This window comes from Psittacula echo, assembly GCF_963264785.1.
Source record: "Psittacula echo genome assembly, chromosome: 5".
In the NCBI taxonomy this organism is placed as follows: Eukaryota; Metazoa; Chordata; class Aves; order Psittaciformes; family Psittacidae; genus Psittacula; species Psittacula echo.
This window is the reverse complement of record NC_137739.1, coordinates 80,060,431-80,085,319: the sequence shown is the minus strand read 5'-3', so window position 1 is coordinate 80,085,319 and position 24,889 is coordinate 80,060,431. Positions and strand designations below refer to the sequence as shown.

Below are 24,889 nucleotides of genomic sequence, written 5' to 3'. Positions count from 1 at the left end.
GACCAGATCAAAGCAGGTTATCATCCACTTCAGGCATGTCTCTTATTAAATCAGTAGTATTGGCTGAATGGATAAGATCATGTTAATTCATCTAGAACTAGAGGGAAGCTCAAAGCTGTGAAGAAATTGACTGTTGGAGCTCATCTGATAACAGGCAAAGGACTTGCAAATGATGTTTGTAATAGTTGATTTTCAACAATGTCTGCAAAACAGGATAGGAGACTTAAAATAGGAATTAAGCTGTCAGCTGTAGGCAACCCTATTATCAAGATATCATTGAAGAGAGCAAATGTATGTTAAAGATACAATATACAAATGAAACTGTAAAGTTTTGGGTTTGCAGTGAATCTGTGAAATTATGTCTTAAAAAGACACTGTTGAACTTCATTTATTCTTTATAAATCAAGTAGATTGTTTTTAGCACACCCTTTGTAAAAATTTGGATGAAAAAGCGTTTTTTTTTTTTTCTTTTTTTCCTGTTGGTGAGTATTGTGCACATAATAATATCCCCTGCAGTTACTGTTTCTTAAATGATACAGAACTAGGTTTATATGATTACAAACTGAAGAACAGGATTCCTATGTGCTATTGAAGAACAGGATTCCTGTGTGCTATTGAAAAACAGATTTTTTTCCATGTTATGCCCCTTTAAAATATTACTACACCTGTATGCAGTGATTCTGCTGTCATTTAGGTCTAACTAAACTAATTAATACTTTGATGTGTCAGGTTGGTAAAACAAAATGCAAGTTTATGATTTTTGCAGAATAGCAGATGTTGCAGGAGAGAGGTAGACTGCGAGGTGAGATGAGCGTTGCAGAAGAGGGAGATGAGTGCCTGTGCCTTGGGGAGGGCAGTGGAGGGGACTGGGCTGCTGCTGGTTCAGTTTGGCCTCATGGCTGGTCAGGTGGCACCTGGGTTTGGGGTCAACCACAGTGTATGTTGCTATGTATCTGGCTGGTTTTGGGGATGTAGGGGAGGGAACTGCAGGAATTCTGTGACATGCAGTTGAGGGAGCTTTAGAGGACTTTAGAGATGGATAAGCAAGATGGGTATTATGTGTATTTTTTTTTATTATTTATTTTCAAGTGTCTAGGGCACATATATCACATTTCTGTAGGAGAGAAGGCTTTAACAGGCTTGCAGGAAAACTGTAAAATGTAGAAAATGTTTCTACACAGAGCATGGGTAAACAGTGCACCCCATAGCATTCTTCCATAGTGATGTAGTTGGCATTGATATCCTTGTAAATAGAGTGGTACTTCATTTGACTTGCAGAATCTTAAGAGGAAAGACTGTGGTTGGGATTTTCATGTAAAGGAGAAGTGGTGCAAAGAGCCATAAGGTAATTAGGAAGCCCCTGAAGGAAATGTTACTGTATTGAATGGCTGATTTCACCTATAATTGAAATCGCAAAAATGTTCCCAAACATTTAGATGGAAAGATGAAATAAGGAGAGAATTTACACTTGATGTGAAAACACTGTGTTAGACTTTTGATAAAAAGGATTCACATAAAGGAAACTTCACAGTGTGTATCAGAAACAACTGGGTTAAAGATAAGTGACTTGCAGAGTCACTTCTTCTTGCAGAGAAATTATTTGTATGTGGTATCATCCACTTAATTTTAAAGCTTAACCAAGAAGGCTGAGCAAAACTCAGTTACTGCAGTCAGTCTTTGAATGAGTGGGTTCTGAGTGATCTGTTGAAATGGTGAAACCTCTTACCTAGCAGGATTCAGCATGTTGCAAAATATATTTAAAAAACTTTTATATTTTTGTTTAATAGCTGTGCCTGACTGAATGGACCATAATGTGTTTCTGAGGAATGACAGACTTTGAACTGGCAATATTTGCTTTTTAACCTTTGTTTTTTGTTACTAAAATAACACTATAATAATGGAGTTTTTTTCCTCCCTATTACTTCTCATGAGATTTTAGACCTGTTGATACAGGAACCAATTTGGTACCTGTGGAGGTCTGTTTATTTTTAAAAACCAAGCTTTATCAAAAGTAGTTGTGGCATCTTCACATGTTTTGTTTTCAGTAATAAGTTGTGGCAAATACCACTTTTAACCAGAACCACTCCCAGCTCTGTTCATAGCATTAAATTACATGCAGCAATGGTTCTAAAAGCTTTCCATGAAATCCTGGTGGTTATGAGAATACTTTGCTTACTAATCTTAGATGCACTGATGTTAGCACCTTAACAATGCTGCTAGATTGCCAGTTAATCTGAAGTGACAAATTCTTAGGTTTTTGTTAAAGGGTAGGTGTTGGACTGTGGTTTGAGTATTTAGTATTAAACTATGTAAAGAAATATTCGAGATACTTAAATTAAATAGGAGGTCTTGGGTTTATAATGAGGTCTCTGCCTTCAGAAAATATTGTTGGGTGGAGAAATAATCTTAACACTTCACCGTTATGCAGTATTTTTGTGGAAGCTCCAGCAAAAACTGTAGAAGAAACCTGAGTAACCTTGCATTTTTAACGTCAGTCATGCCTTGTTTTTACTTCTTGGGAAGGTCAAGTCCGTCATCTGTGTTTATGCTTGCTTTAATTTTTTTCCTTATCTGTTTTATTTCTGCAGCTGCTGTTTGGTGCTGCATAGTGTCCAGTGGCATTCTCACACTGTTTTTGCCTCAGGGCAGTGTCTTGGCCAGTTCTGCTGGTGATGCTGTGTTGTGAACTGCATCACAAGGTTGAACAATTGTAAAGAAAGCTTTGCCACTTAACTTTTTAGACAGATCAGTTCTGTCTGATTTGCTGCACAGCTGATGGCTGGGTCTCATAATGTAGTATCTCAAATCAGTGTGACTGTTGCATGTTTCATAGAATCATACAGAAGCCCAGAATGGTTTGGGTTGGAAAGGACACTAAAGATCATCTAGTGCCAATTCCCTGCCATGGGCACTAGACCAGGTTGTTCAAAGCCCCATCCAACCAGGCCTCGAACACTTTGAGGGATGGGGCAGCCACAACTTCTCTGGACAACCTGTTGCAATGTCTCACCACCCTCACAGTGAAGAATTTTTTCCTAACATCTAATCTAAATCTACCCTCTTTCATCTTAAAGCCATTCCTCCTTGTTCTGTGCCTACAGGCCCATGTCAAAAGTCCCTCTCCATTCTAGTCAGCCCCTTTAGGTGTTGGAAGGCTGCTCTAAAATCTCCCTGGAGCCTTCTCTTCTCCAGGCTAAACAACCCTAGCTCTCCCAGCCTGTCATCATAGGAGAGGTGCTCCAGTCCTCACACTTTTTAATGACAAGCCATAAGCTCACCTGGAAATCAGGAGAGAGAATTTAGAGCCAACTCTTCCCAGACCTGTAGCAAACTCTTTGCTAGTAGCCTATCATTCTCTAGACTAGATGTTCAAACCCACTGTGTTAAGAACAGTGTTCCCATATTTAATACGTGAACATAAGAGGTGATGGGGTAATTGTCAACACTGTACTTGCTCTTGATTATAACAAAGCTTCTACACACTTTTAAAATGATGCATAAGCAGCTGCTTAAGGAGCAACCTGCGGTGACACATTGTAAGGAGTTTCTTTCTGTGGCTAGGAGCCTTTTGTGGCAGATGAATACATTGAACGCCTGGCATGGAGAACACCAGGAGGAGGTTCCAGAGGTGGAGAAGCCTTTGATCCAAAAAGGTAAAGTAAAATTGCATAATGGTCAAAGTGAATTTATCTTTAATTGTACCATTTTATTACATATATAATAAAAAGCCTGTATGCAGTATTGGTGTGTGTCCAGGGAGGTTTTCATCTGGGAGAATTGCTAGAATTTGTGATCATGAACCAGTTATTCAGTAACAAGAGTAAGGAAAGTCACTTTCTGATTTAGACCTTTTGAAGGAAGGAGAATTGATATTGTCAGACATGAATGTTCCAAAGCACTATAGTTGCTGGATTAAGGCATAATATGAGGCTTCGCTGCTATGATATTTAAGTTAATTTAGTGAGTTTCTTGCCAGTTTAGCTCCCTGACCTGGCTTTTTGTAAGACCCAGTAGTTCACAATACTGGTGCAAATAAAAGGTAGGATGGGAAGAAAGGGAGAAATATGACAATATTGACTTAGGTTGTATTAAACTGAATTTGTGTGAATTTGTATAGTCTGAATCAAATGAACAGCTTGCTGCTGATGGATGAACTCGTGCCCTTCTTGCTCTGAGCTGCACACCGTGATGGCTCATCTTGAGCTAGCTCTGGGCATCCTGTCTCATGATAAGCTAATGTAACTTACTAAAGTGTCAGAAAACTGAACTGATAGGAAGAAAGAAAAGAACCCCCTCCCCAAAAAAGCCCACCAAAACATTTTCTCGTTCAGTTAGCAATTTTTGCTGACTGAAAAAGCCTTGGAGAAGGTGCAAAGGGAAGACTCTGTGGCTGTGAGCTGGTGGTGAGAAGGAATGTAGATGTGGAAAGGCTCAAAGCTAGGGTATGGGAAGTGGGAAAGGACGAGGTAGTGTAGGACCTTCTCTACTTTGTGGTGAGTTGGCTTGGCTCTGTGAGAAACCTAACCCTAAGAAGACAGATCTTCAGTTACTGGGCTGACATTGCGTGTTGCATTGGTAACTCGGATGCACAGTTTTATACAGCACCATCTGTTGAACATCAGCAACTAAGCTTCTGTACTGCAAACCTCTGGAAATTCTTTTGTTTTGAAGAGTGACTCTTTCAAACTGTTAGCTTTTGTACCAGTATTGGTAGCTTTTCTAGAGATACAACTGATTTTTTTTTTTTTTTTTTTTCACATTATTATAACCTAGGAGATGAGCAAAAGTGCAATAACTGTTCCTTAGTGACTTCTTATCCACATGATCATTCATTGTAGTAACCTGAGATAGAATCAAAACAAAGTTTAGGAATTATTAACTTCATAGACAAGTTGTTGTTGCTAAAAAAGGAAACATGAAACACTTCATTAACTTGATCAAAGGACATTCCTTCTGGAGCAGGCTGGCTTTTTGGAGGTATGAAGGAAGAGGAAGGATACTGTTTGAGTTCTTGCAAGGTGCTGAAGGTTTGACATTTGCTTTGGGGCCTGTGTCCTATGCAGAGCTTTACATGTGATTTAAGCAGGAATAAGCCTGGAAATGCACAGCATTATTTTCTGTAGCTCTTTCTTCACAGTTGGGCCTAATATGTGCTTTAGGGTAGTTAATGATTTGTACTAATACGTACTCAATTTAGCCTATCTTCTATATTTCTGCTGGCTTGTTTGTGTTAACTGCTATGATGCACTTTCATATTTTTCAGGACAAGTGGGAGAATCCTGCAACAGGAAATGTTTTTCTTGTGGGATCTTCTAAGATTGAGTAGGGAGCCAAAATTATTACCAAAAAACCCTCAGACCTTTTGGTGTATGTTTTTTCTTTTCTGTTTTTAGAAGATGATGCTTTTGTTTGGTAGAAAGAATGTTGGAGTCTTTACTCTTGAGAATTGTGACCAGCAGCTACCTCTTCTACTTGAGCATTCTTTCTTCTCTCATTATATTAGGTACTATTGCTGAATAAGTGCTGAACTGGCACAATAACTGTTTAAAAAACAAATCTCAAATGGAACTGAATCAGCTTGTTGAATAGAAACTGCACTTCTTGAGGCTTTTGTTGGAAAGTACCCTTTGTGTCACTATTGTTTAAAGTTTATTTTAAATATATTTATGTAAACTTAAGTTTGCTCCTTGTGATTTTCTGTGGAATCTAATGCAGCATGCTTACACTTGGGCTTTGGACAAGCAGGAAGTTGAGGAAGGCAGTCATAAACATCTGCCTCAATCCAGTTTTCTTCAGTAAGTTGTGCCTTTAAGTCATACAAAGATATCATTTGAAATAGGTTTTTAGACCAATACAGTGAGCAGTACTCCAAGCCAGTCATTTTAACAGCAGAATTTCAAACTGAAACTGCAGTGACCCTCCATGCAGCTAAAGAGTTGCATTAGTATCATTTAGGTGTTGCTCAGAGAAAGAAGTTGGCCAAGAGAGGTGCTGCAGTTGTTACTGGAAAGGAGTCATGAACGTAGAACAATACATTCTGCTTCTCACTTCTGGTTGTTGAGAGTCTTTAGCTTGTTCATGGGGAGTCAGAAGAAGAGCAGCGTGCTCATCTGCCTGCAGCAGCATTGCAGGTTGGAAGGGCTTCATATTCACAGTATTCTGAAAAGGCATTTCCTGAGTAGTCTAGAAATAGCTCCATGGAAGAGATTCATGTTTCCTTTCGTCTTCTAATATTAAACCTGGGCAGCAGCGTTATCAGATCTTTCACATGTTTTCAGTTATTAGCATGAGTTTTATGGCTATATAGGATCTGGGAATAATTCATTCCTTGAGCATCAGTGGCTGGGATGTTTAAGGAAGCATAAGCTGAAAAGATGAGTGGAATGGGATAAATGGGGAAAAAAAAAAAAAAGAATGAGAAAGAGGCACACATTGAGAATGGAATGAAAAAGAAGAGAGGAAATTTAGGAATTCATTCCTGTATTTGGGAAGAGTGAGTCTGGAAGAAAAAGTGATAGGAAAGGGTGGAAAAAAAATCCTGAAAATGGTACGTTAGAGGAAGAAAAGAAGTGAAATCTGGAAAGAAAATGGTGTAAGCATAACAACATTATGAGACTACATGAGTGTATTCGTTGCCTGTTAATAGGATACTAATTTACAAGTTTACTGTAACATGTACGGTAGACAATATTACCCTGTTATATTTCTTACAATGAAGGGATGTGGTAGCCTAAACTCTTTGTCCTTACGAGACTTCTTTAGGGAAGATGGGAATATAGGGGGTTTTGTACCTGTGACAGAGCTGCATCCATGAGTGATGGGTATTTCTGTATTCCCCTGTCCTCTAGCCTACCTTTTATGTGATCACATAGTTTTTATGTAGGCATAGAGCTCTACACAGCTAGGGTGATGTAGTTTAAAACAAAATAGCTTTTGTAAGTTAGACGTGATTATATCAGCCTTGTAGGCAAGTTCTTTTCTTTGAGGCTTTTTAAGCTCTCTGCAGAAGACAGTGTCTTTCAAACTGAAGTCTGCTTTCCTGCATTTTATTTTAAATCAGATTACTGGAAGAATTTGTAAATCATATCCAAGAATTACAGGTAATGGATGAAAGGATTCAGAGAAAGGTGGAGAAACTAGAACAGCAGTGCCAGAAGGAAGCGAAGGAATTTGCCAAGAAAGTACAAGAGCTGCAGAAAAGCAACCAGGTAAAATCTAAAGAGTATAGTCAGTGCTAAGCTTTGCAAGTTTTAAAAGCATCACATGCTCTATTAACGTTTCTTGGTACAGCATGCTACTGTTTGAGATAAGAATAAAGAGGTTTTGATGGAGAACAATTTCCCCTGTCAAAGGGGGCTTATCTGCATGTTCCATTAATGAGAGTTAGCTCTTCTGAAAGTAGTGAGTCTTCACAATAGTTAAAAGGAAGACACTGAACTTTTAAATGGTTGTGTGTACTTCATTAGTGGTTCTGATTAGTTCTGTATTTCAGAGATACAGCACCTGGAAAGCTAATGCTTGCATTCACTGTGGTTCTTACTGATGTAAATCTAGTGTTTCCTAAAGTACAGTAAACAGAAATCATGAGGTTTTTTGTGCATGCCTGTGTTCTCCCAGGTTGCCTTCCAACATTTCCAAGAACTAGATGAGCACATCAGCTATGTAGCAACTAAGGTCTGTCACCTTGGTGACCAACTGGAGGGGGTAAACACGCCACGGCAACGGGCTGTGGAGGCTCAGAAGCTGATGAAATACTTTAATGAGTTTCTGGATGGAGAGCTGAAGTCTGATGTTTTTACAAACTCTGAAAAGGTAAGAGCTGTCAGCGGGATGAAAGCAGTTCAAAGCAATAAGCAGTGCTGCCCTAATTACAAGCTGCTACCATGACTTACCATGGTCAGACTTCAAACTAGTGAGTGACTGACTTGTTAAAGTTTCATTGTTCTGAAATGTAAATTAACAACACTAGGCTGCAGATTGCTGATAAAGCATTTGTATTCAGTGATGCTTAATGTGGCAATGTTGGCATTTTTCATTTTATGAAATTATCGAGGTTTGAGAAACACTGGGAGGGCAACTTTAGAGTGCACAAATATCTGCCTTTTTCCTTTGAACCCCTTGCCTCAGATCCACCCTGTAATGCAGAATGTTTCTGAATACAACTTCTTTGTGAAACTTTACTCTGTTGGGTCAGTCCACTGACCTTGGATACCTTTTTGTCACAGCATGCCTTTGGGCTTTGTATAGTTCTGTGGTTATGTCTCCACCCTTTGAATTTAGAGGAACTGGGCAGGAAAACTTCAAAGAAATGTTAAAGCATTTTGTTTTTGTTATGCTTCAAGAGTATGTTCACGAAGCAAATGCAGTCTAAATGGTGTGGCTAATAGAAATAAACTGAAGGAGAAGTGTCCAGCTGAAAGCAAATGGACACGTACTGGATTTCCTTATTTAGTTTGAAAGGTAAGTTATTGGTTTGAGGGTTTTGTGGTTTGTTTTTTTTTTTTTAAGGTACATCCTGAAGAATCTTTGCACTCTCCTTAAATTCTGTGCAATGCTATGATTGTACTCTGGAAAAAAGTTCCCCCAGTATGTGGGAACAGCAAAAACTTGGTTTGCACATTCAGCAAAAAATACATGCTTGAAATGCAGCTGACAGCTGGCCCAAGAATAGGTTAATAGTCATCTCCTCTCAACTGAGCCTTAAGGTACCTCTCAGGAAAATGAAAAACTAATAATTTCATATAGTTGTATTCCCAAGAAGTCAGTTGCTTAATGACTTTTGATTCGTGGTCTGTGGATATATGGTAATTGCCATTTGATAGTTTGCCCTAATCAATGATGGAGCCCATAAAACTTTCTGTTACTTCCAAGTCAAACAGAAAGGTTTCAACATAACTGAAGTTCATCTATGGACAGCCTTTTCCAGATCTGTGTAAGTTTTTCTTTTGTTTCCTGAGTAGAAATAAAGCATTCATTTTAAAAATATTTAATAGCAACATGGTAAATAACAAAGTATAAGTGAAAGAGAATTGTATTATCTGCTGAAGAGGCTCTCATATAATTCAACTTTCACTTATAATTTGAAGTTTCATAATACTTTCTGTTGGAGGATCTGAAAAAAAAACAGTAGATAAATAGGGTAAACCTGGAAATTGGTAAACAAATTGATCTTTATACAGTCTGAAGACATAAGATATTCAGCAAATCTGGGGAAGGCAAATGTAGTAAAGGCTGGAAGTCTTGTGCTAGTCTGCAGGGGAAGTATGTGGGAACACAAGGTTTTCTGGATCCAAGTTTTATCTTACTGCAGCTAATTTCTGTGTAGGTGGGTTAATACTGTTCCGTAACTTTTGCCTCCTTACTTAAATAGTAACTAGAAGTAGTTTTTTTAGAAGACCCTGCCTAGACATGTGCTGTAACATCTTAATGAACCTTTGAACTAAAAATAGTTCCTAAAATATGAGATAGTAACAAATATTCTTGAATGTAAAATCAAATGCTTTCTTCTTGTTGTCTGATCTTTGAACTGATGTGGAATTTAGATTGTGGTTTGGAAGATGTTATGACTCTTTTGTACTATGCCATCCCTCACAAGTCTGGGTTTTTCTTTTGAGACATTGAAGGCAAGGGATACCGTGAAAGGAGAGGCAGGAAAACAATTATAATGCAGTTACTCCTAGGGAATTAATATTTTTTTCAGTAGGGTCAGTTCTTAAAATCTATTGGATTCCTTTTTTTCCCTGCACTCAAAGTGTTGCTTCTCACATTACTTTCTTCTAGCCGTATGGAGCAATTTCAAACTTATTGTCTCTATGAAGGCTTTTCCTTGCTGTCTTCTTCCATGCTATGTATTATGTCTTTGTCCTCTGAATCCTTATAATCTCCCTTGTATTGCCTGCTAACCAGTCCTTGTCCTGTACTGAAGAGCCTTGAAGTGAGCAAATCACTCCAGTTGAAACAAACTTATCAAAATGATCTGGCAGCTCACTTGCTTATCATGCAATACTATAATTCTTGCATCCTGTTGTCAATTTAGTTTCTGTACTCACCATTATTCTATTATGCCTTTTGGCTTGTTCATAAAAATATTTTGTTAAAATTCTCTCCTGCCATTATTTGTCCACAGTATTTCAGATTTTTTCTCCAGGTGTGTTACAGCTTTTAAGTTGCATTTTACAGAATCTATATTTATTTCGATAGTTTACAGAAGCCTGATTCTATTAAAAATGAAATATGTCTAGATTTAAGCAGAAACCATGGAGAATTGATTTGTCATGGCTTCTGTTGTGCATAAGAAAAGGCCCTGAATTCAATAAAAACTAAGTTAGTTAACAGCTATTATCTGAAGAGGAAACAAAAAAAATATTGTATTTGTGGGTTGGTTGGTTTTGGTTTTTTAACATCGATGAATAACTGCTGATATATATAGATTATTCTAATGACGTCAGCGTTGATCACAATTGTTAGGTATTAAGGTTGCTGTAAGCTTATAGGAATAACTGCTGTTTCATTGGATTTATGTGAGGAGCGTAGCTGCTTCGGACTTAAGAGGCTATTGTAAACTGACAGTTCAAAACATAAGCTGCTCTTAATAAGCAGAATGGATGTACTTTATGAGAGCCCCTATTTTTGCTAAACTGCCATCCTTGTGTAATGCCTGTACTCTGTATTCTTACCTGTGTGTCTTGTTCTATTCTTGAAAAGTTTTAATGCCAACCTGCTCTAAGTGGTGGGAGAATAGGATTTCATTACTTTCCTCTAAGTCCAGATCCCTGGGACATGAGTAACAGGAAGAACAAGATAAATGGCATGTTCTGCATGTTCTCTGTTGTGTCAACTTATAAAGGTTTTCCTTGAATGTAGTAGCTAGAGCTTTCATGGCCCCCTTTGAGGTACCTTCCAGTCACCAAGGCAGCATAACAAAGCCTCTAAAACCGTCCTAGAGCTGTGGCTGGTTTGGGCCAGTTGACATCACGTACTTAAATCCATTGAGCTTCATTTGCAGCCAGCTCTTTCCCCACATTTTCAAATTGGTGTTATCTATTGTTTGAGTCAGCCTAGTGAAACAGTACTAAGCCCTGCTTAGGTGCACTTCCCATGCTGACTGACTGTGGAAGAATAAATGAGCAGAAATCTGCATTCTTTATTACCTTTATTTGTTAGCTTTTCTATTCAAGTGACTATTCCTATTTTGTAAGTGTATGATTAACTGACTTTCATTTTGATCTTTACTTTGGACCTCACAGTTTGTAATTTCTAATACAGCTTCCATTTGTCCTTCACTGGGAGAACGTGAGGTACTCTAACTAGGCTTTGCTTTGATTCCTTGATTCCCTTTTTCCCCCTTCTTTCCCTCTCTATGCCAGTGTTGTCATGGCTTTTCCTGACATGTCTGAAAGGATGGCTAGCCATCTTGCTTTGGAGTTCAACAGAGATCTCTTCTGGATGGGTGTGATTCATTAAGTTTTCTATCCTAATCACTTGTAAAAGATAACATTACAGTTCAGTCAGTGCTGAGTTACAGCTGTATATTTTATTCTCACCTGGAAGGTTGCAGATTTTCATGAGACTGCTCCAGTCACATTCTGATCTAATCAGCCCTGAGGAGTCTTTGGTCTGCAAGCTGTAAAACTATGTTGGCACAGTGCAGTGATGAGCTATTTGTCCAGGTAGCTTACACACCTACGCAAACGTGCCCAGTGTGAGCATATAACTAGGCTTTTAAAAATTTATTATGTTTTGACCTACATAACTTTATGTTAAAAAAATACCAACCCTTAAAGCATCGTGAAAGTACACACAGGAACTTTAAGGGGGTTATCTCTTCCACGGGTATATCAACTCAGCGAGCTTTAGAAATAGGAATTACATGTATGGAAAATTGGACAGTGAAGGGGAAGGAAAGGAACAACCCTTAATCAGACCTTGTTTAGTAATTCTGTCATGTTACTCTTAACAGATTAAAGAGGCAGCTGATATTATTCAAAAACTACACTTGATTGCACAGGAACTGCCTTTTGACAGGTAATATTCTATCTGAACATCTTTAAAAAAAATAATCTTCACATAGCTATAACTTTCTAATGCTTCCCTTGTCTACTTTTTTGGTGCTTAGTGATTCGTGTAGCTTTTGAGATGGATTGTGTTCTTATTTCTGTCTCTTCTGTTCTCAAATTTGTGTTCACAAGCTCATGTTTCAGGATCATCTTTACATACACATCCTAAACTGCTTAACAGACTTTTAATGGGATAATTTTGCTGTGTCGACTTAATGCTAGATTTGAATTAGATGTTTGTAGGTTTTTATGGATATAAAGTGTGTAACTTTTCTGCTGTCTTTGTGTTGTATGTTCTCATTTTAAGTAGAGTGCCTGTTACTTGTGATCTAGGATGTCTGTGATTTTGCTTGTGATGTGGATTTGAATTTAATTATGGTATTTTTTGTTGTTAACAGGTTTTCTGAAGTAAAATCAAAGATAGCAAGTAAGTTTATCCACTTTGATCCATATTCCTTATATTTGAATTGTTAAAGATTATTAAAGAAGTATGCAATAATGTCACTATTACAGGGTTTGTTGGTGCTTGTGTTACGTAACCTGATGGATTTTCATTGTTATCCCCTTTCCTCTACAGGTAAGTACCATGACTTAGAGTGCCAGCTAATTCAAGAGTTTACCAGTGCACAGCGGAGAGGCGAAATCTCCAGAATGAGAGAAGTAGCAGCAGTTTTGCTTCATTTCAAGGTAAAACCCGAGGGTTTTAACTTAAATACATAAGTAAAACAACCCATGATATGATAAGTGCCTGTTTTAATTGAACATATTTGCATGAGCACAACCACTATTTCAGATAACATGTAACTTTAAAAATGCTGAGATATTTGTTCTATCTCAAATCAAATGCAGGGGAATAAAGGCAGATAATAGTGGATTGGAGGCAAGGTCAGTAGAGGCCGTTCTAAGATCTTTTCTTGTATGCATGTGAACTGGTTTTCATGCTTGAGAAAGAGTGTTGAAATTTCTGGTGTATATCCATGTGGTGTGGGGATAAGTTGAAGTAACTTTAGGTTTGTGACAACAATGGGTTTGAAAGAGTCTACACTTTTGATGAATTTTTTTTCGTTTTTGTTTTGTTTTTTTAACAATAACTTTTTCACAAGGGTTGTATTTTCTTGATTTTATTCTATACTGAAGTATGGACATCCTGCTTTAACACTGAGTTGTTTTGCTTCTTCCATAGGGCTATTCCCATTGTGTTGATGTCTACATAAAACAGTGTCAAGAGGTAACACGTTTTATTTCAAATGTATCTCTTTGGGTCTTGATTGATTTGGTCATACAGGTTGTTGTAAATATATTATGAAATGTGCTTCTAAAACCCTAGGGTGCATTCCTGAGGAATGATGTCTTTGAAGATGCAGCCATTCTCTGCCAGCGAGTGAATAAGCAAGTTGGAGAAGTCTTTAGCAGTCCAGAGACTGTACTAGCCAAACTCATTCAAAATATCTTTGAAGTTAAACTTCAGGTATTTCAAAATTTAACTTGAGGAAACTTGAGGAAAAAAATAAATTTTATATCTAGTAATAACAATTAATGACAACTTACAATATTTGTAATTTTGTATAAGGGTGTGGAATCATAGCTGACTATTGCAAAAGGCAATTTGCCTGTAGGTTCACCTTATAGTGTAGAGATTGAGCTTGTGTTTGAACACCAAATTTGTATGTCAGTTTTGACTTAGTATGTTACAGGAAAGAATATTTGGGTTCAAATACTCGACAACAAGAAAGCTCTAAGCTTGTGTATGTATTGTGATAAGCAAATATGTAAGCATCTCCTTTGCTTACTGTCAAGCAGAAATGCCCCTAGGCCTCCAGTGCTTTTGAATCTTAAAACCAGGGGATTTTGTGTTTGTTGGTCAGTCACATTCCTGAGGCAATCCGTCTTTTGTCTTTGCTTCACACACTACTGCTTTGTATTATTAAATAATTTTCTTCTAAAAGATGTTTTTAACTCTGTCTGTAGATAATGCAGGATCTGTAAATTGGAGATGTAAACCCTAAGAATATACGAATTACCTTAAGATAACACACTTTGCAGTAAACTAAATATAATCTGACAAGTACTGAGTATGAGGTGTGTTTTCTAGTTCTTCTAACAGATGTACCTAAATTTTACAGAGTTATGTAAAGGACCAGCTGGAGGAACACAGGAAATCAGATGCAGAACAGTATCTTAAGAATCTCTATGATCTATATACAAGGTATTTATATATTGGTGTAGATATTCTCCTGTAATTTGTTTATTATCAAGATGTAGGAAGAAAAGCCAAAAACGTAAACTCTCATTTAAAAAAAAAAGAGAAAATTATGGCCATGAACCTTTACAATTACTGCTTTCCAAAAAAAAATTTAAATTGTCATTGTTATTTTTAATGGGAAGTGTTTAATATACCGATCTTTGAGAAGAATTTTTATACCGTGTAAAAACCAGTCCTCTGCATCTCACTGGCAAGTTACTTGATTGCAGTTGTACTGTATGTAATTAAACATGAATTATGCAAAATTCTTTAATGTAAGGCTGCTAGAAGTCTTAACGCAATCAGGGTTTTGTTGTGTTGTGTACTTACAAACATGTAATGCTGTAATTCACACAAATTCAACCTTTTCCTCCTCTCTTCTTTGTTTCTTTTGCATAAAGAACTACTAATCTGTCAAGCAAATTGATGGAATTTAACTTGGGTACTGATAAGCAGACTTTCTTGTCTAAGCTTATCAAATCCATTTTCATTTCCTACTTGGAGAATTACATTGAGGTAGAAATTGGTTATTTGAAAAGTAGGAGTGCTATGATTCTGCAACGCTATTATGATTCCAAAAACCACCAGAAAAGGTCCATTGGCACTGGAGGGTAAGTTTCTTCTGTGAAGTTTTGTACTTTTAAAATGGAAGGGAGGCGGTACGGGGAGAAACATAGCGTTTGCCACATTGGATGTGCAGTCATGAACTGTGAAAGAGCAGGCTTCTAAAATGACCTACAGCTTTTTATAATTTGCTATCACTTTATGTTCTGATTAAAAAGCGTATTGCTCTTGGTACATGTGAAAGGTGATGCATGGTATTTATACACTCACGGAAAATGAAAAATACCAGTTAAACCTATGTTTCAACTTAGGATCCAGATCCACAAAAGGACTGAAGCAAAACTAAGGTACCTAAAGCATGTATATGTGTGTATCTAAAAGCATACATTTTTTTTCACCTGCCCAGGTCTTGTGGTCCCCTCCCAAGACCTAGGAAGGGGAAAAGACCATAGCAATGTCAGTGAGAAAGCTCTTAATGAGTCCAGAAGATGCAATGGACTTAGAGAAAGGTAAAGCAAGACTTCATTATAATCAGGGTAGAGAAAATAATAATGGACTAGTGAAAAGTGGGAAAGGAAGAATTAAAACTTGTGTGAAGCAGAGGTGATGAGACTACTGCGACTTTCAAAGAGCTACAGGGTTCAGTGTGTCAGGAGTGAAAAGTGATTTGGAGAGAGCAGCAGCAAAGAAATTAGTTAAAAAACAAAGGTGAAAATTTAATTTTCTCGGGAAAAATTAAATTGTAGTGAGTAACTTTATGGGTCGTTTTATGCATGGCAATGTGTTGCAGCATGCTTGACTAAATCAGGACTGCTGAGATAGTGGATGGATGGAGAGGATTTGAGGGTGTGAATGAGATACAAAACTTGTTAGTGCTTTGAAAGTACAGTGTGACAGAATGTATTGAGGCTAAACTTTGTCCACAGAGCATAGTGTCATAGGATTCAATTGAAATTACTCTTATTCCATGATGGGGAATAGCTGGTCCTGTGGCACATGCGTGCCATGATAGAACACAATTAACCATGGAATCAGAGGTGGTAGTTTTGCATTTACTGGCAATTTTTGTTAAGCTTGCAAGACTGTCTTAATGCTTGTGTATCCTAAACTGTGTCTTGAGTTCTGTGTAAGTTAACAACTAAAATATCCTAAATCATTGTTGAACTTGAGCATCAAAACTTCCATCCAGTGAAATCTTCTTTTGGTATATGTTTGTTCTAGTATTCAAGACCTCAAAGAGAGAATAAGGCAACGTACAAACTTACCACTGGGGCCAAGTATTGACACACACGGAGAAACTTTTCTGTCGCAAGAAGTGGTGGTTAACCTTTTGCAAGAAACTAAACAAGCTTTTGAAAGATGTCACAGGGTAAGTTTGCTTCCTGTGATCTCCATTAGTGATATAATTTTGTGTGTGAAGTTAAATCTTGAGGTTCAATTTTGGATTGAAGCATGATAGGAAGAAAGGAAGGACATTATTAAAAAAATTAATTCTCTTGCATTCTTCACTGAAACAAGGTCATGGTGGAGGCTAAGGGTTTCCTTTTTAAATGTGGCTCTAGTTGTATTTTGTGGCTTTTAATACTGTCTATTTTTGGAACAAGTGAGGATGATTAAACCTACTGTCTACTCTGCTTTTCTTATTAAGTTATACCCAGGACCTGAGAAGCCTTTTTCCTGCTTCAAAAATATAGTTCAACAGTTAGTTTCCTATGTCAAGGAAATGTCATTTCCTTGAAATGTCATTCCTATGTCATTTCTTTTTGTATTAGAGAATTTTCACCAATAAAATGCTGAGAGGAATAATCTTTAGCATTGTTTACCTGGGTAATGCTCTACTGTTCTCTAAGTGCTTTAGTCCAACAACAACCGAAAAGAAGTATATTTCTTCTGATGAAATTGCTTATTTTACTGTCTGTCAGTTACTATTTGTCTGGTACTTTAGTGTTAAATGAAACCGCTTGAAATTTAATTACGAAATTAAATGCTAGGGTTTTGGGGTTTTGTTTTTTTTTTTTAGTTAGCTAAATATACTGATTTCTAACAAATTTTAATGCCATTAACATTGTAAACTAGCTTAGTGCCTGTGACTGCTTTAGGAAAAATAAGTTGGTAATACAGTATGTAACCATATAGCGAATCATTTCAGTGCCTGGAAATCTCTGTAATGGTGTTTTGTTGTTGCGGTTTTTTGGGGGTGAATACAGCAGAAATCTTTGGGAGTGGTGTTATGTAAACTAACTTGTATTGCAATAGTAATCTTTGCTTACTGCTAGCTTCATAAAGTCTTCATGTAATTCCTTAAAACACAAAGCTGTATTTCCTACTTAAAAAAGCCCTGTCACGTTTTTCTTTGGAAAAGGGATTTACTGACAAGTTGGTGTCCAAAATCCCATGTTGCTTACAGCTCATGAAGGTGCAGATGCTGTGTGTGTATGTGGACATTACTTCATAAAAATTTTCATGCTCTATTGACTCCAGCTGAACTGTGTTAAATGTAGCTGAGGTTTGTTCAGTCTGTATTGTTTTGTCTGCAGTAGTGTGGCAGTGATGAAAGACAAGCTGCACTGGGTGAGACTGAAGGTCCATCTAACGTACTGTCCTGCCTGTCACTATGGCCAGTGACAGAAGCTGAGTAAAAAGATAAAAGGCAGGGTATGGATGGAGTAATTTTTTCTGCATGTGCTTTTCTAGTATACAGTGGCATGCAGTTTAGGTAATACCTGAGATTCTATCTGGACGGTTGTGTTTTAAGAACTATTAATTAATATCTTCCTTCATTATTACTGTTGTCATTTTTAGGAACTCTATACTTCTGCTTTTTGTAGCATCCTGTGGCATGTTAGCTTCAGTTTACTTGATCATGTTGAAGGGTTTAATGATGCTAAAGGCGGAACACTAAAGGCTATGAATACTTTTCATTTGGAATAAAACTCCAATTATTCTGGAATACTTGTTACATTTTCAGCTTATCCGCTGTGCAATATCGGATAAACTTTCAAATGTATGTAGAACTGACCTTTAGGATAATTTTTTTTTCTTTTTCTTTAAAGCTCTCTGATCCATCTGACTTACCGAAGAATGCTTTCAGAATTTTTTCTATGCTTGTAGACTTCTTATGTACTGAACACATTGATTATGCGTTAGAAACAGGCCTTGCTGGTGAGTATAGTATTTTCTGAGAATTTCAACTCATTGGCCTTTTTGTGTAGATGATCTTTGCAGGTCCTTGCTGTGCCTTATTGATTGGCCTTGTTTAGAATATATTGGTTAAATGAAATCTGTTTTATGTGTTTGGGAGTTGGCATGTAATGTTTTCTGAAGTGTAACTTCAATTTGGGGAATAGAAGACAGCATGCTTCCATCTGTGTATCAAAAACATTTGTATCTGAGAAATTGGAACATCAGCACTTCCTACCTCTTTTAATTGTTCTCTGTGCCATGGCAGGAGAATGTTTTTATAGAATCATAGAATAGTTAGGGTTAGAAAGGACCTAAAGATCATTTAGTTCCAACCCTCCTGCTATGGGCAGGGACACCTCACACTAAACCATGCTTTGTCCAACCTGGCCTTGAACACCACCAGGGATGGAGCATTCACAACCTCCCTAGGCAGCCCATATCAGTGCCTCACCACCCTTACAGTAAAGAATTTCTTCCTTATATCCAATCTAGACTTCCCCTATTTAAGTTTTAACCCATTACCCCTTGTCCTGTCACTACAGTCCCTGATGAATAGTCCTTCCCCAGCATCCTTGTAGGCCCCCTTCAGATACTGGAAGGCTGCTATGAGGTCTCCACGCAGCCTTCTCTTCTCCAGGCTGAACAGCCCCAGCTTTCTCAGCCTATCTTCATATGGGAGGTGCTCCAGTCCCCTGATCATCCTCGTGGCCCTTCTCTGGACTTGTTCCAACAGTTCCATGTCCTTTTTATGTTGAGGACACCAGAACTGCACACAAGACTCCAAGTGAGGTCTCACAAGGGCAGAGTAGAGGGGCAGGATCACCTGCTTCGACTGCTGGTCACACTCCTTTTGATGCAGCCCAGGATACGGTTGACTTTCTGGGCTGTGAGCACACACTGAAGCCGGCTCATGTTCATTTTCTCATCGACCAACACCCCCAAGTCCTTCTCTGCAGGGCTGCTCTGAATCTCTTCTCTGCCCAACCTGTAGCTGTGCCTGGGATTGCTCCGACCCAGGTGTAGGACCTTGCACTTGGCATGGTTAAACTTGATAAGGTTGGCATCAGCCCACCTCACAAGTGTGTCAAGGTTCCTCTGGATGGCATCCCTTCCCTCCGGCGTATCAACCGAACCACACAGCTTGGTGTCATCGGCAAACTTGCTGAGGGTGCCCTCAATCCCACTGTCCGTGTCACCGACAAAAAAGTTGAACAAGACTGTTCCCAACACCGATCCCTGAGGGACACCACTGGCCACCGGTCTCCAGCCGGACATCGAGCCATTGACCACAACTCTTTGTGTGTGACCATCCAGCCAGTTCTTTATCTATGGAGTGGTCCACCCATCAAATATCAAAATATTAAAGCATAGTGTCCTATGTTTTGTAAGAATTTCATGCTTGGTTGTATACCTGTGCATTTTTAAGAGTGACAGTAAATAAGAAAACTGCTTGTATTAAAAATCTTGACAGTGAGAACCTAGCTTTCCTACATGAAAGCATAAAACTCATGTACTGAAGAAATATTTAAATTGTCTGTTCCATTTTGCTTTTGGAAATTTTGAAAAGCAACATATTCTGTGCTTATGGTTGTTACCTCATATAGCTATGATAAGTATTCTATATATGGCACCATGGTAAATTTTTGAAACTCTAAGCCTGTGATTTAAGCAGTCATGGAAAAATTCTGCATGTTTAAAAAAATCATCATACTAATTATAAGAACTGCATATCGTTACAATCCTGATGAAAATTTCTTTGCTTTAGGCATTCCCTCTTCTGATTCAAAGAACGCAAATCTTTATTTCTTGGATGTTGTCCACCAGGCCAATACTATTTTCCATTTATTTGACAAGCAATTCAATGATCATCTGATGCCATTGATCAGGTACCTTTATTTTGATTAGCATTTTTTTTGTGAATGGTCATTTTTGGTGAAGAAAGCAATTTGTTTCATGCTTCATCTCTATTAAGAGGAGTTTATTCTTAGAGTGGTTCAGCTTGATGATGAGGCAAGATAAAATGCTGTGACGGAAGAGGGGAGAAGGGAAGTTAAATGATTTGGTTCCTTGGAAAACTAATGGGAGAGAGGGAACTCCAAGAGTGTTGATAGGAAGGAAAGATAATTTGCTCCTGAGAGACCTCACAAGTGTGTTACATGCCAGGACTAGAGGAGGCTTGTGGATTTGCTTTGGGGTGAGCTGGTTATATTGAGGCTGCTGAGACTCCTAGGGGCACCTCAACATCTGTGGAGGGAGCAGCTGGCCATGCCCCGGGAGCTACATAAACTACGTGAAAGCTGCGTATTATTGGGACTCCATTTTTGGTTACACTTGAGGTAGAGCACACTGATGTGCTCTGAACTAGTGTGTGTGAAAAGCTGGGTTTACTTGCTCACCTGTTGGGGATGGCAACAGCTGTGAGGTGCACCACTCAGTAGACACAATGCTGCCTGGGGCACGTCACAGTGTGATCCATCAGCACTCACAAACCCAGCTAGCTACACTTGAAATAGCACTTTCTGATGGGAAATCTTTACAAAATCCTGTTCTGAGTAGCAGACCCAGCAGACGAATCTTAATTTTTTTTTTTTTTTTCTATTTTAACATTGTCACATACCCAATCCTCTGTACTGTTGCAGTTCTTCTCCTAAATTATCTGAATGTCTTCAGAAGAAAAAGGATATCATCGAACAAATGGAAGTGAAGCTGGATATGGGCATTGATAGGCAAGTAGGGATTTAAACTTCCTGTTAATTATTAATTCTTGTAAAACTCTTGTGATGTATGTTAACTTTCCTTTTAAGGTAGTAGTATTTCAAAACACAGTTGTTGTGGGATTTTTTTTAAATTTTATTTTTTCCATTTTTTTTAATCTGTAAGTATGCATTATTGTGCATAGGAAACTTAGATTTTGTTTAGAGGGTCATGGCAGGTTTTCTGCAATACTCCTGGAAGAACATGAAAGGATTTTGGTTGTGTAGAAAGAGTCCAATAATTAAGTTTTACCTTATTGTCTCAGACTACTTTTTTCGACTTTGAAGCAGGAAGGAATGCTGATTGAAATAAGCTAAAGACTTTCCATTAGGTGAAAAGTATGACAAAAACAGGTTAGATGATTTGCTTGAGTTTGCGCAGTGCTATGGATTAGACCTAGTCAGAGAAGTCTGTGGACCTGGAATAATTTTGATCCTGACATTGACTTGCTTTGACTCACTGAATTCTTTTTTATTTATTTATTTATTTATTTATTTATTTATTTTTAAATTTCTCCAAATAAAAATGAGAGGTTAGCTATAAAAATTGTAAAATAAAATCATAGCTGTTCTGCAGCAGAGGAAAAGAACAGACTAGTATGTTTAATATTAGGAAATGGAGCTGTTGCACAAGGCGTTTTGGTTTGGGGAGCATGTAATGTTCCCATATTTAAAGGTGGCATTAGTCAACCTAGAACACATTACCTAAACTTTCTGTGCCTGTTTTCTCTCTACAGTAACAGAAATAAGCCATCCTGAGAGTAACAAGGGCTACTCTGGAAAACTTCATTGAGGTTTTTATGAGGATCACACCATATTGGTGAGCGATGAGATCAGAAATACTGTATAGGGAAAACAGGCACTGCATTTGTGTCCTACTGAGATTGAGAAAGATTTAGTATATTATTTTCACCTGCATTTTCTGTAGGTGCAAAAAGAAAGATGGAGATAAGAAATGTGTAAGTGGCAATTGAGATTTTAGCTGTTCCTGCTGGAAGTGACTTTAGAGGTTTACACACAGATTTGAAATACTTGAACTGTTGAGGCCATAAACTCAGATCCAAACAGATATAGGTCAGTCATCAACATTAGAGTAATTTGTTACTGTTTGTGTAAAATAATTAATCTGTTAAAAGTGATAATAAGATTCAGGAGAACAATTCCCTGCTGGAAAAAGGTACATTCAAATATTTGTGCATGGAGACTTAAAAAACAAAACAAAACAAAACAAAAACAAACTTGTGCTTTGGAGCATATATGAGAGATTAGTTTTGAAACATGTAAAATGTTTGTGGGCCTGCTAACATGCTGCTTTGAGGTGCCACTGATGCTGTTAAAAAATTATTGTCTTGCTTAAAGGAATGATTGAATTTAAAAGATAAAAGCAAACTTTAAACATTGATGGTTTCAACAGTAGCCAGTCTGAAAAGGTCCAATAGCTTCTTGAATGCCATTCATAGCTATTGTGTACTGCTATAAAAGTGATTTGTTAGCCAAACAAAATTAGTTCAGCTGGCTTTCTTTCAGTGTATGTTCTCTGTAAACAGCCTTCTAGGAATACTTATTTAAAATGGAAATTGAAGAGAATACAAGATAGAATTTCTTTAAATTTCTATCCATTTCTGGATTGCTGAATGAAGTACACCTGAAATGCAAGTCTGAGCTCTATGCATAGAAAAAAGGAGTTTATTTCCTTTGGATACATATATGCTTCTGTCCTTCACCCCTACTCAGATACGTGTATTTTAATCCCCTTCACCCCAGCTGGAATCCTTCAGGGCCTGTAATGGCCTTGACTGTTTCCTTTGGGAAGATTGGAAGGATGAGAGAGTAACAAAAATGGGAGGGGAAAAAAAAAAAAAGAAGAGACAGAGGAAAGTTTCTCTCAGGGGTGCTTTGCTGTTTGACCTTTGGTTTGGACTTGAAGTAAACCAGGGCCTTGACCTTAGATAAGGTTCTGGAAAGATAAATCCTGTAAGGCAGAAATAAATGACATTATAAAACTCTATTAGATTTCTGAGGATAAGAGAAACACTAGGCTCTGGCAAAGGGAGAGGTTTTTCCTCCCTCTCCCTCCTGCCTTCATTTTCCATGTGTTTTTTGATGCTTGCTTCTGAGTAATATGCAATTTGATCTAATTCTGCTAAACACTTTGGAATGCTTGCTTTGGCTTTCTGATTCCCTCTTCACTGAAGAATGGTATCCAGTCTCTCTGAAGAGCTGAATTTGAACTGATTACCTTACAATTAATGTATCCCCTTTAAAACCAGCTGGCCAGCATGCTGTATGCTCTGCTCCAAGAACTTGGAGGAAAGAGTTTCTAGGGTTGTTGAGGTGGTTTGTTGGTTTTTTTTTGCTGATTCTCCTTTTTCTAACTTCTTACATGAAATGAAGTGCATCTTCTCTGAGAAGAGTGCTTATGTGTTTGTACATCTGTTAAATGAAGTGTTTCCTTTGACATGGCCTAGCACTGCTTGCTTCTTATAATAAATGTGTGTTTTCTGTAGATTACTCAAATATTAGGTAGTAGGGTTTATGCTCTATGCTGCTTACTTTTATATAGAATCATATTAGTGTATATATAAATATAAAAACCACAGAAATCAAAATGTTCCCTTTGAAACCCAACCTGTATTTATAACTTTAAAGGACACTGAATTGTATGATTGGACAGATGAAACACATCTTGGCTGCAGAGCAAAAGAAGACAGATTTTAAACCAGAAGATGAAAACAATGTTTTGATTCAATATACTAATGTAAGTAAGCTAAGTCCAAGCTCATCAGTATAGCTTCAAATGCTCATCACTGTTACTGGGTACAAGATGTTTCTTATCAAACACACATTAACTTAGCTGTTCCATTTTGCACTAACAGTCTGTTTTGAACTATTTTCTCAATCTGAAAAGCACATTAGCAGTTTTGTATCTCATGTCAGACACTGTCACATTCTTTCACCTCTTAAGAGGCACAGATTTGGAACAAGGCTTATAGCTGATAATTACCTTTAAGCTATCAGTTTCAGAAAATCAATTATCAGGTACTCTCTAGTTGCTGGCCACTTTTCTCCCTAGGATGGCAGGGGCATGACAAAGTGTCATGGGCATGGCATCAGCATTCTTTGCTGCAGAACATTATCTCTCTCACCAAATGGCTGCGGGCTACTAAGAAGCTGTAGTGCTAGGTTATGCTAAGCTCTTGTTAGGGAATGATTCAGAGAGAAGTGGAGAAGAAGCTACAGTCAGTGGAAGAAGTGAGAGCATTGCCTCAATGCCTGCAGCTAGGTGAGAATGGGAGAAGTGGATGTAGAGTCTGGTACTGTGTCAGAAGGGTGATGATACCTGTATGGCTGTTTATTTCAATTTAGAATTGCAGCTGACAAGGTTTTTAATTACTTCCTCCTCTTCCCCACCCCTTGGTTGATCTTTTTCTGAATTGAGAGACTAAATCAGACTTTTTGGAACTGGTATGAACTGTAACTTAAGTGAATACTGTCTTGCATCTGTCTTTGTACTTGCATTTTTAAGTCTTCGTGTGGCAAATAAACTGTTCAAGAATTATTAATTGGAAAATTACTGATTTCAGTTATGTCTTGTGAGAAGCTTAAAGACTTAGTGGCTGATGTTCAGCTTATGATATGGAAGCCACTCTGAGAAGAACAGGTTTCTAGAAAGTAAGTTACTTATTTTTCTTTTTTCCTGTTCAGGCCTGTGTTAAAGTCTGTGGCTATGTTAGAAAGCAGGTGGAAAAAATCAGAAATTCTATGGATGGCAAGAATGTGGACACAGTTTTAATGGAGCTTGGAGTTCGTTTTCATCGACTTATTTATGAACATCTACAGCAATATTCCTACAGTTGCATGGGAGGCATGTTAGCTATATGTGATGTGGCTGAATATAGGAAGTGTGCCAAAGACTTCAAGGTAAGTGTGTACAGGTTGGTGATGTACAGCCATGTCGAAATCAGTAGCAGGACTCTAATAGGGTTTTTTTCATAAAAATAGTTTGTTTCTGTTTGAACATCGCCATTCTGTGTACTGATGTTACATATTCTACTATACCAGCAGGTCTTTATCATGCCCAAAGAGCAGTT

The 24,889-nt window shown here is 37.8% G+C and overlaps 1 protein-coding gene across 3 annotated transcripts in view; it reads left to right on the top strand.

The window, feature by feature from the left end:
- Positions 1-24,889, top strand: part of EXOC5 (exocyst complex component 5) — a 30,086-nt gene that overhangs the window by 1,987 nt on the left and 3,210 nt on the right. Inside the window, exons 2-18 of one of the 3 annotated variants that reach the window (XM_080617675.1) lie at positions 3,562-3,653; positions 7,061-7,208; positions 7,618-7,812; positions 11,960-12,024; positions 12,455-12,483; positions 12,634-12,743; positions 13,240-13,284; positions 13,384-13,524; positions 14,180-14,262; positions 14,700-14,909; positions 15,174-15,209; positions 16,084-16,231; positions 17,916-18,024; positions 19,811-19,931; positions 20,685-20,771; positions 23,448-23,556; positions 24,504-24,719. In XM_080617675.1, coding sequence (XP_080473801.1) covers positions 3,562-3,653; positions 7,061-7,208; positions 7,618-7,812; positions 11,960-12,024; positions 12,455-12,483; positions 12,634-12,743; positions 13,240-13,284; positions 13,384-13,524; positions 14,180-14,262; positions 14,700-14,909; positions 15,174-15,209; positions 16,084-16,231; positions 17,916-18,024; positions 19,811-19,931; positions 20,685-20,771; positions 23,448-23,556; positions 24,504-24,719 — 1,944 coding nt within the window. Of the gene's footprint in view, positions 1-3,561; positions 3,654-7,060; positions 7,209-7,617; positions 7,813-11,959; positions 12,025-12,454; positions 12,484-12,633; positions 12,744-13,239; positions 13,285-13,383; positions 13,525-14,179; positions 14,263-14,699; positions 14,910-15,173; positions 15,210-16,083; positions 16,232-17,915; positions 18,025-19,810; positions 19,932-20,684; positions 20,772-23,447; positions 23,557-24,503; positions 24,720-24,889 lie in introns of those variants that run through there. The other 2 variants (XM_080617676.1, XM_080617677.1) reach the window with 2 other exon arrangements.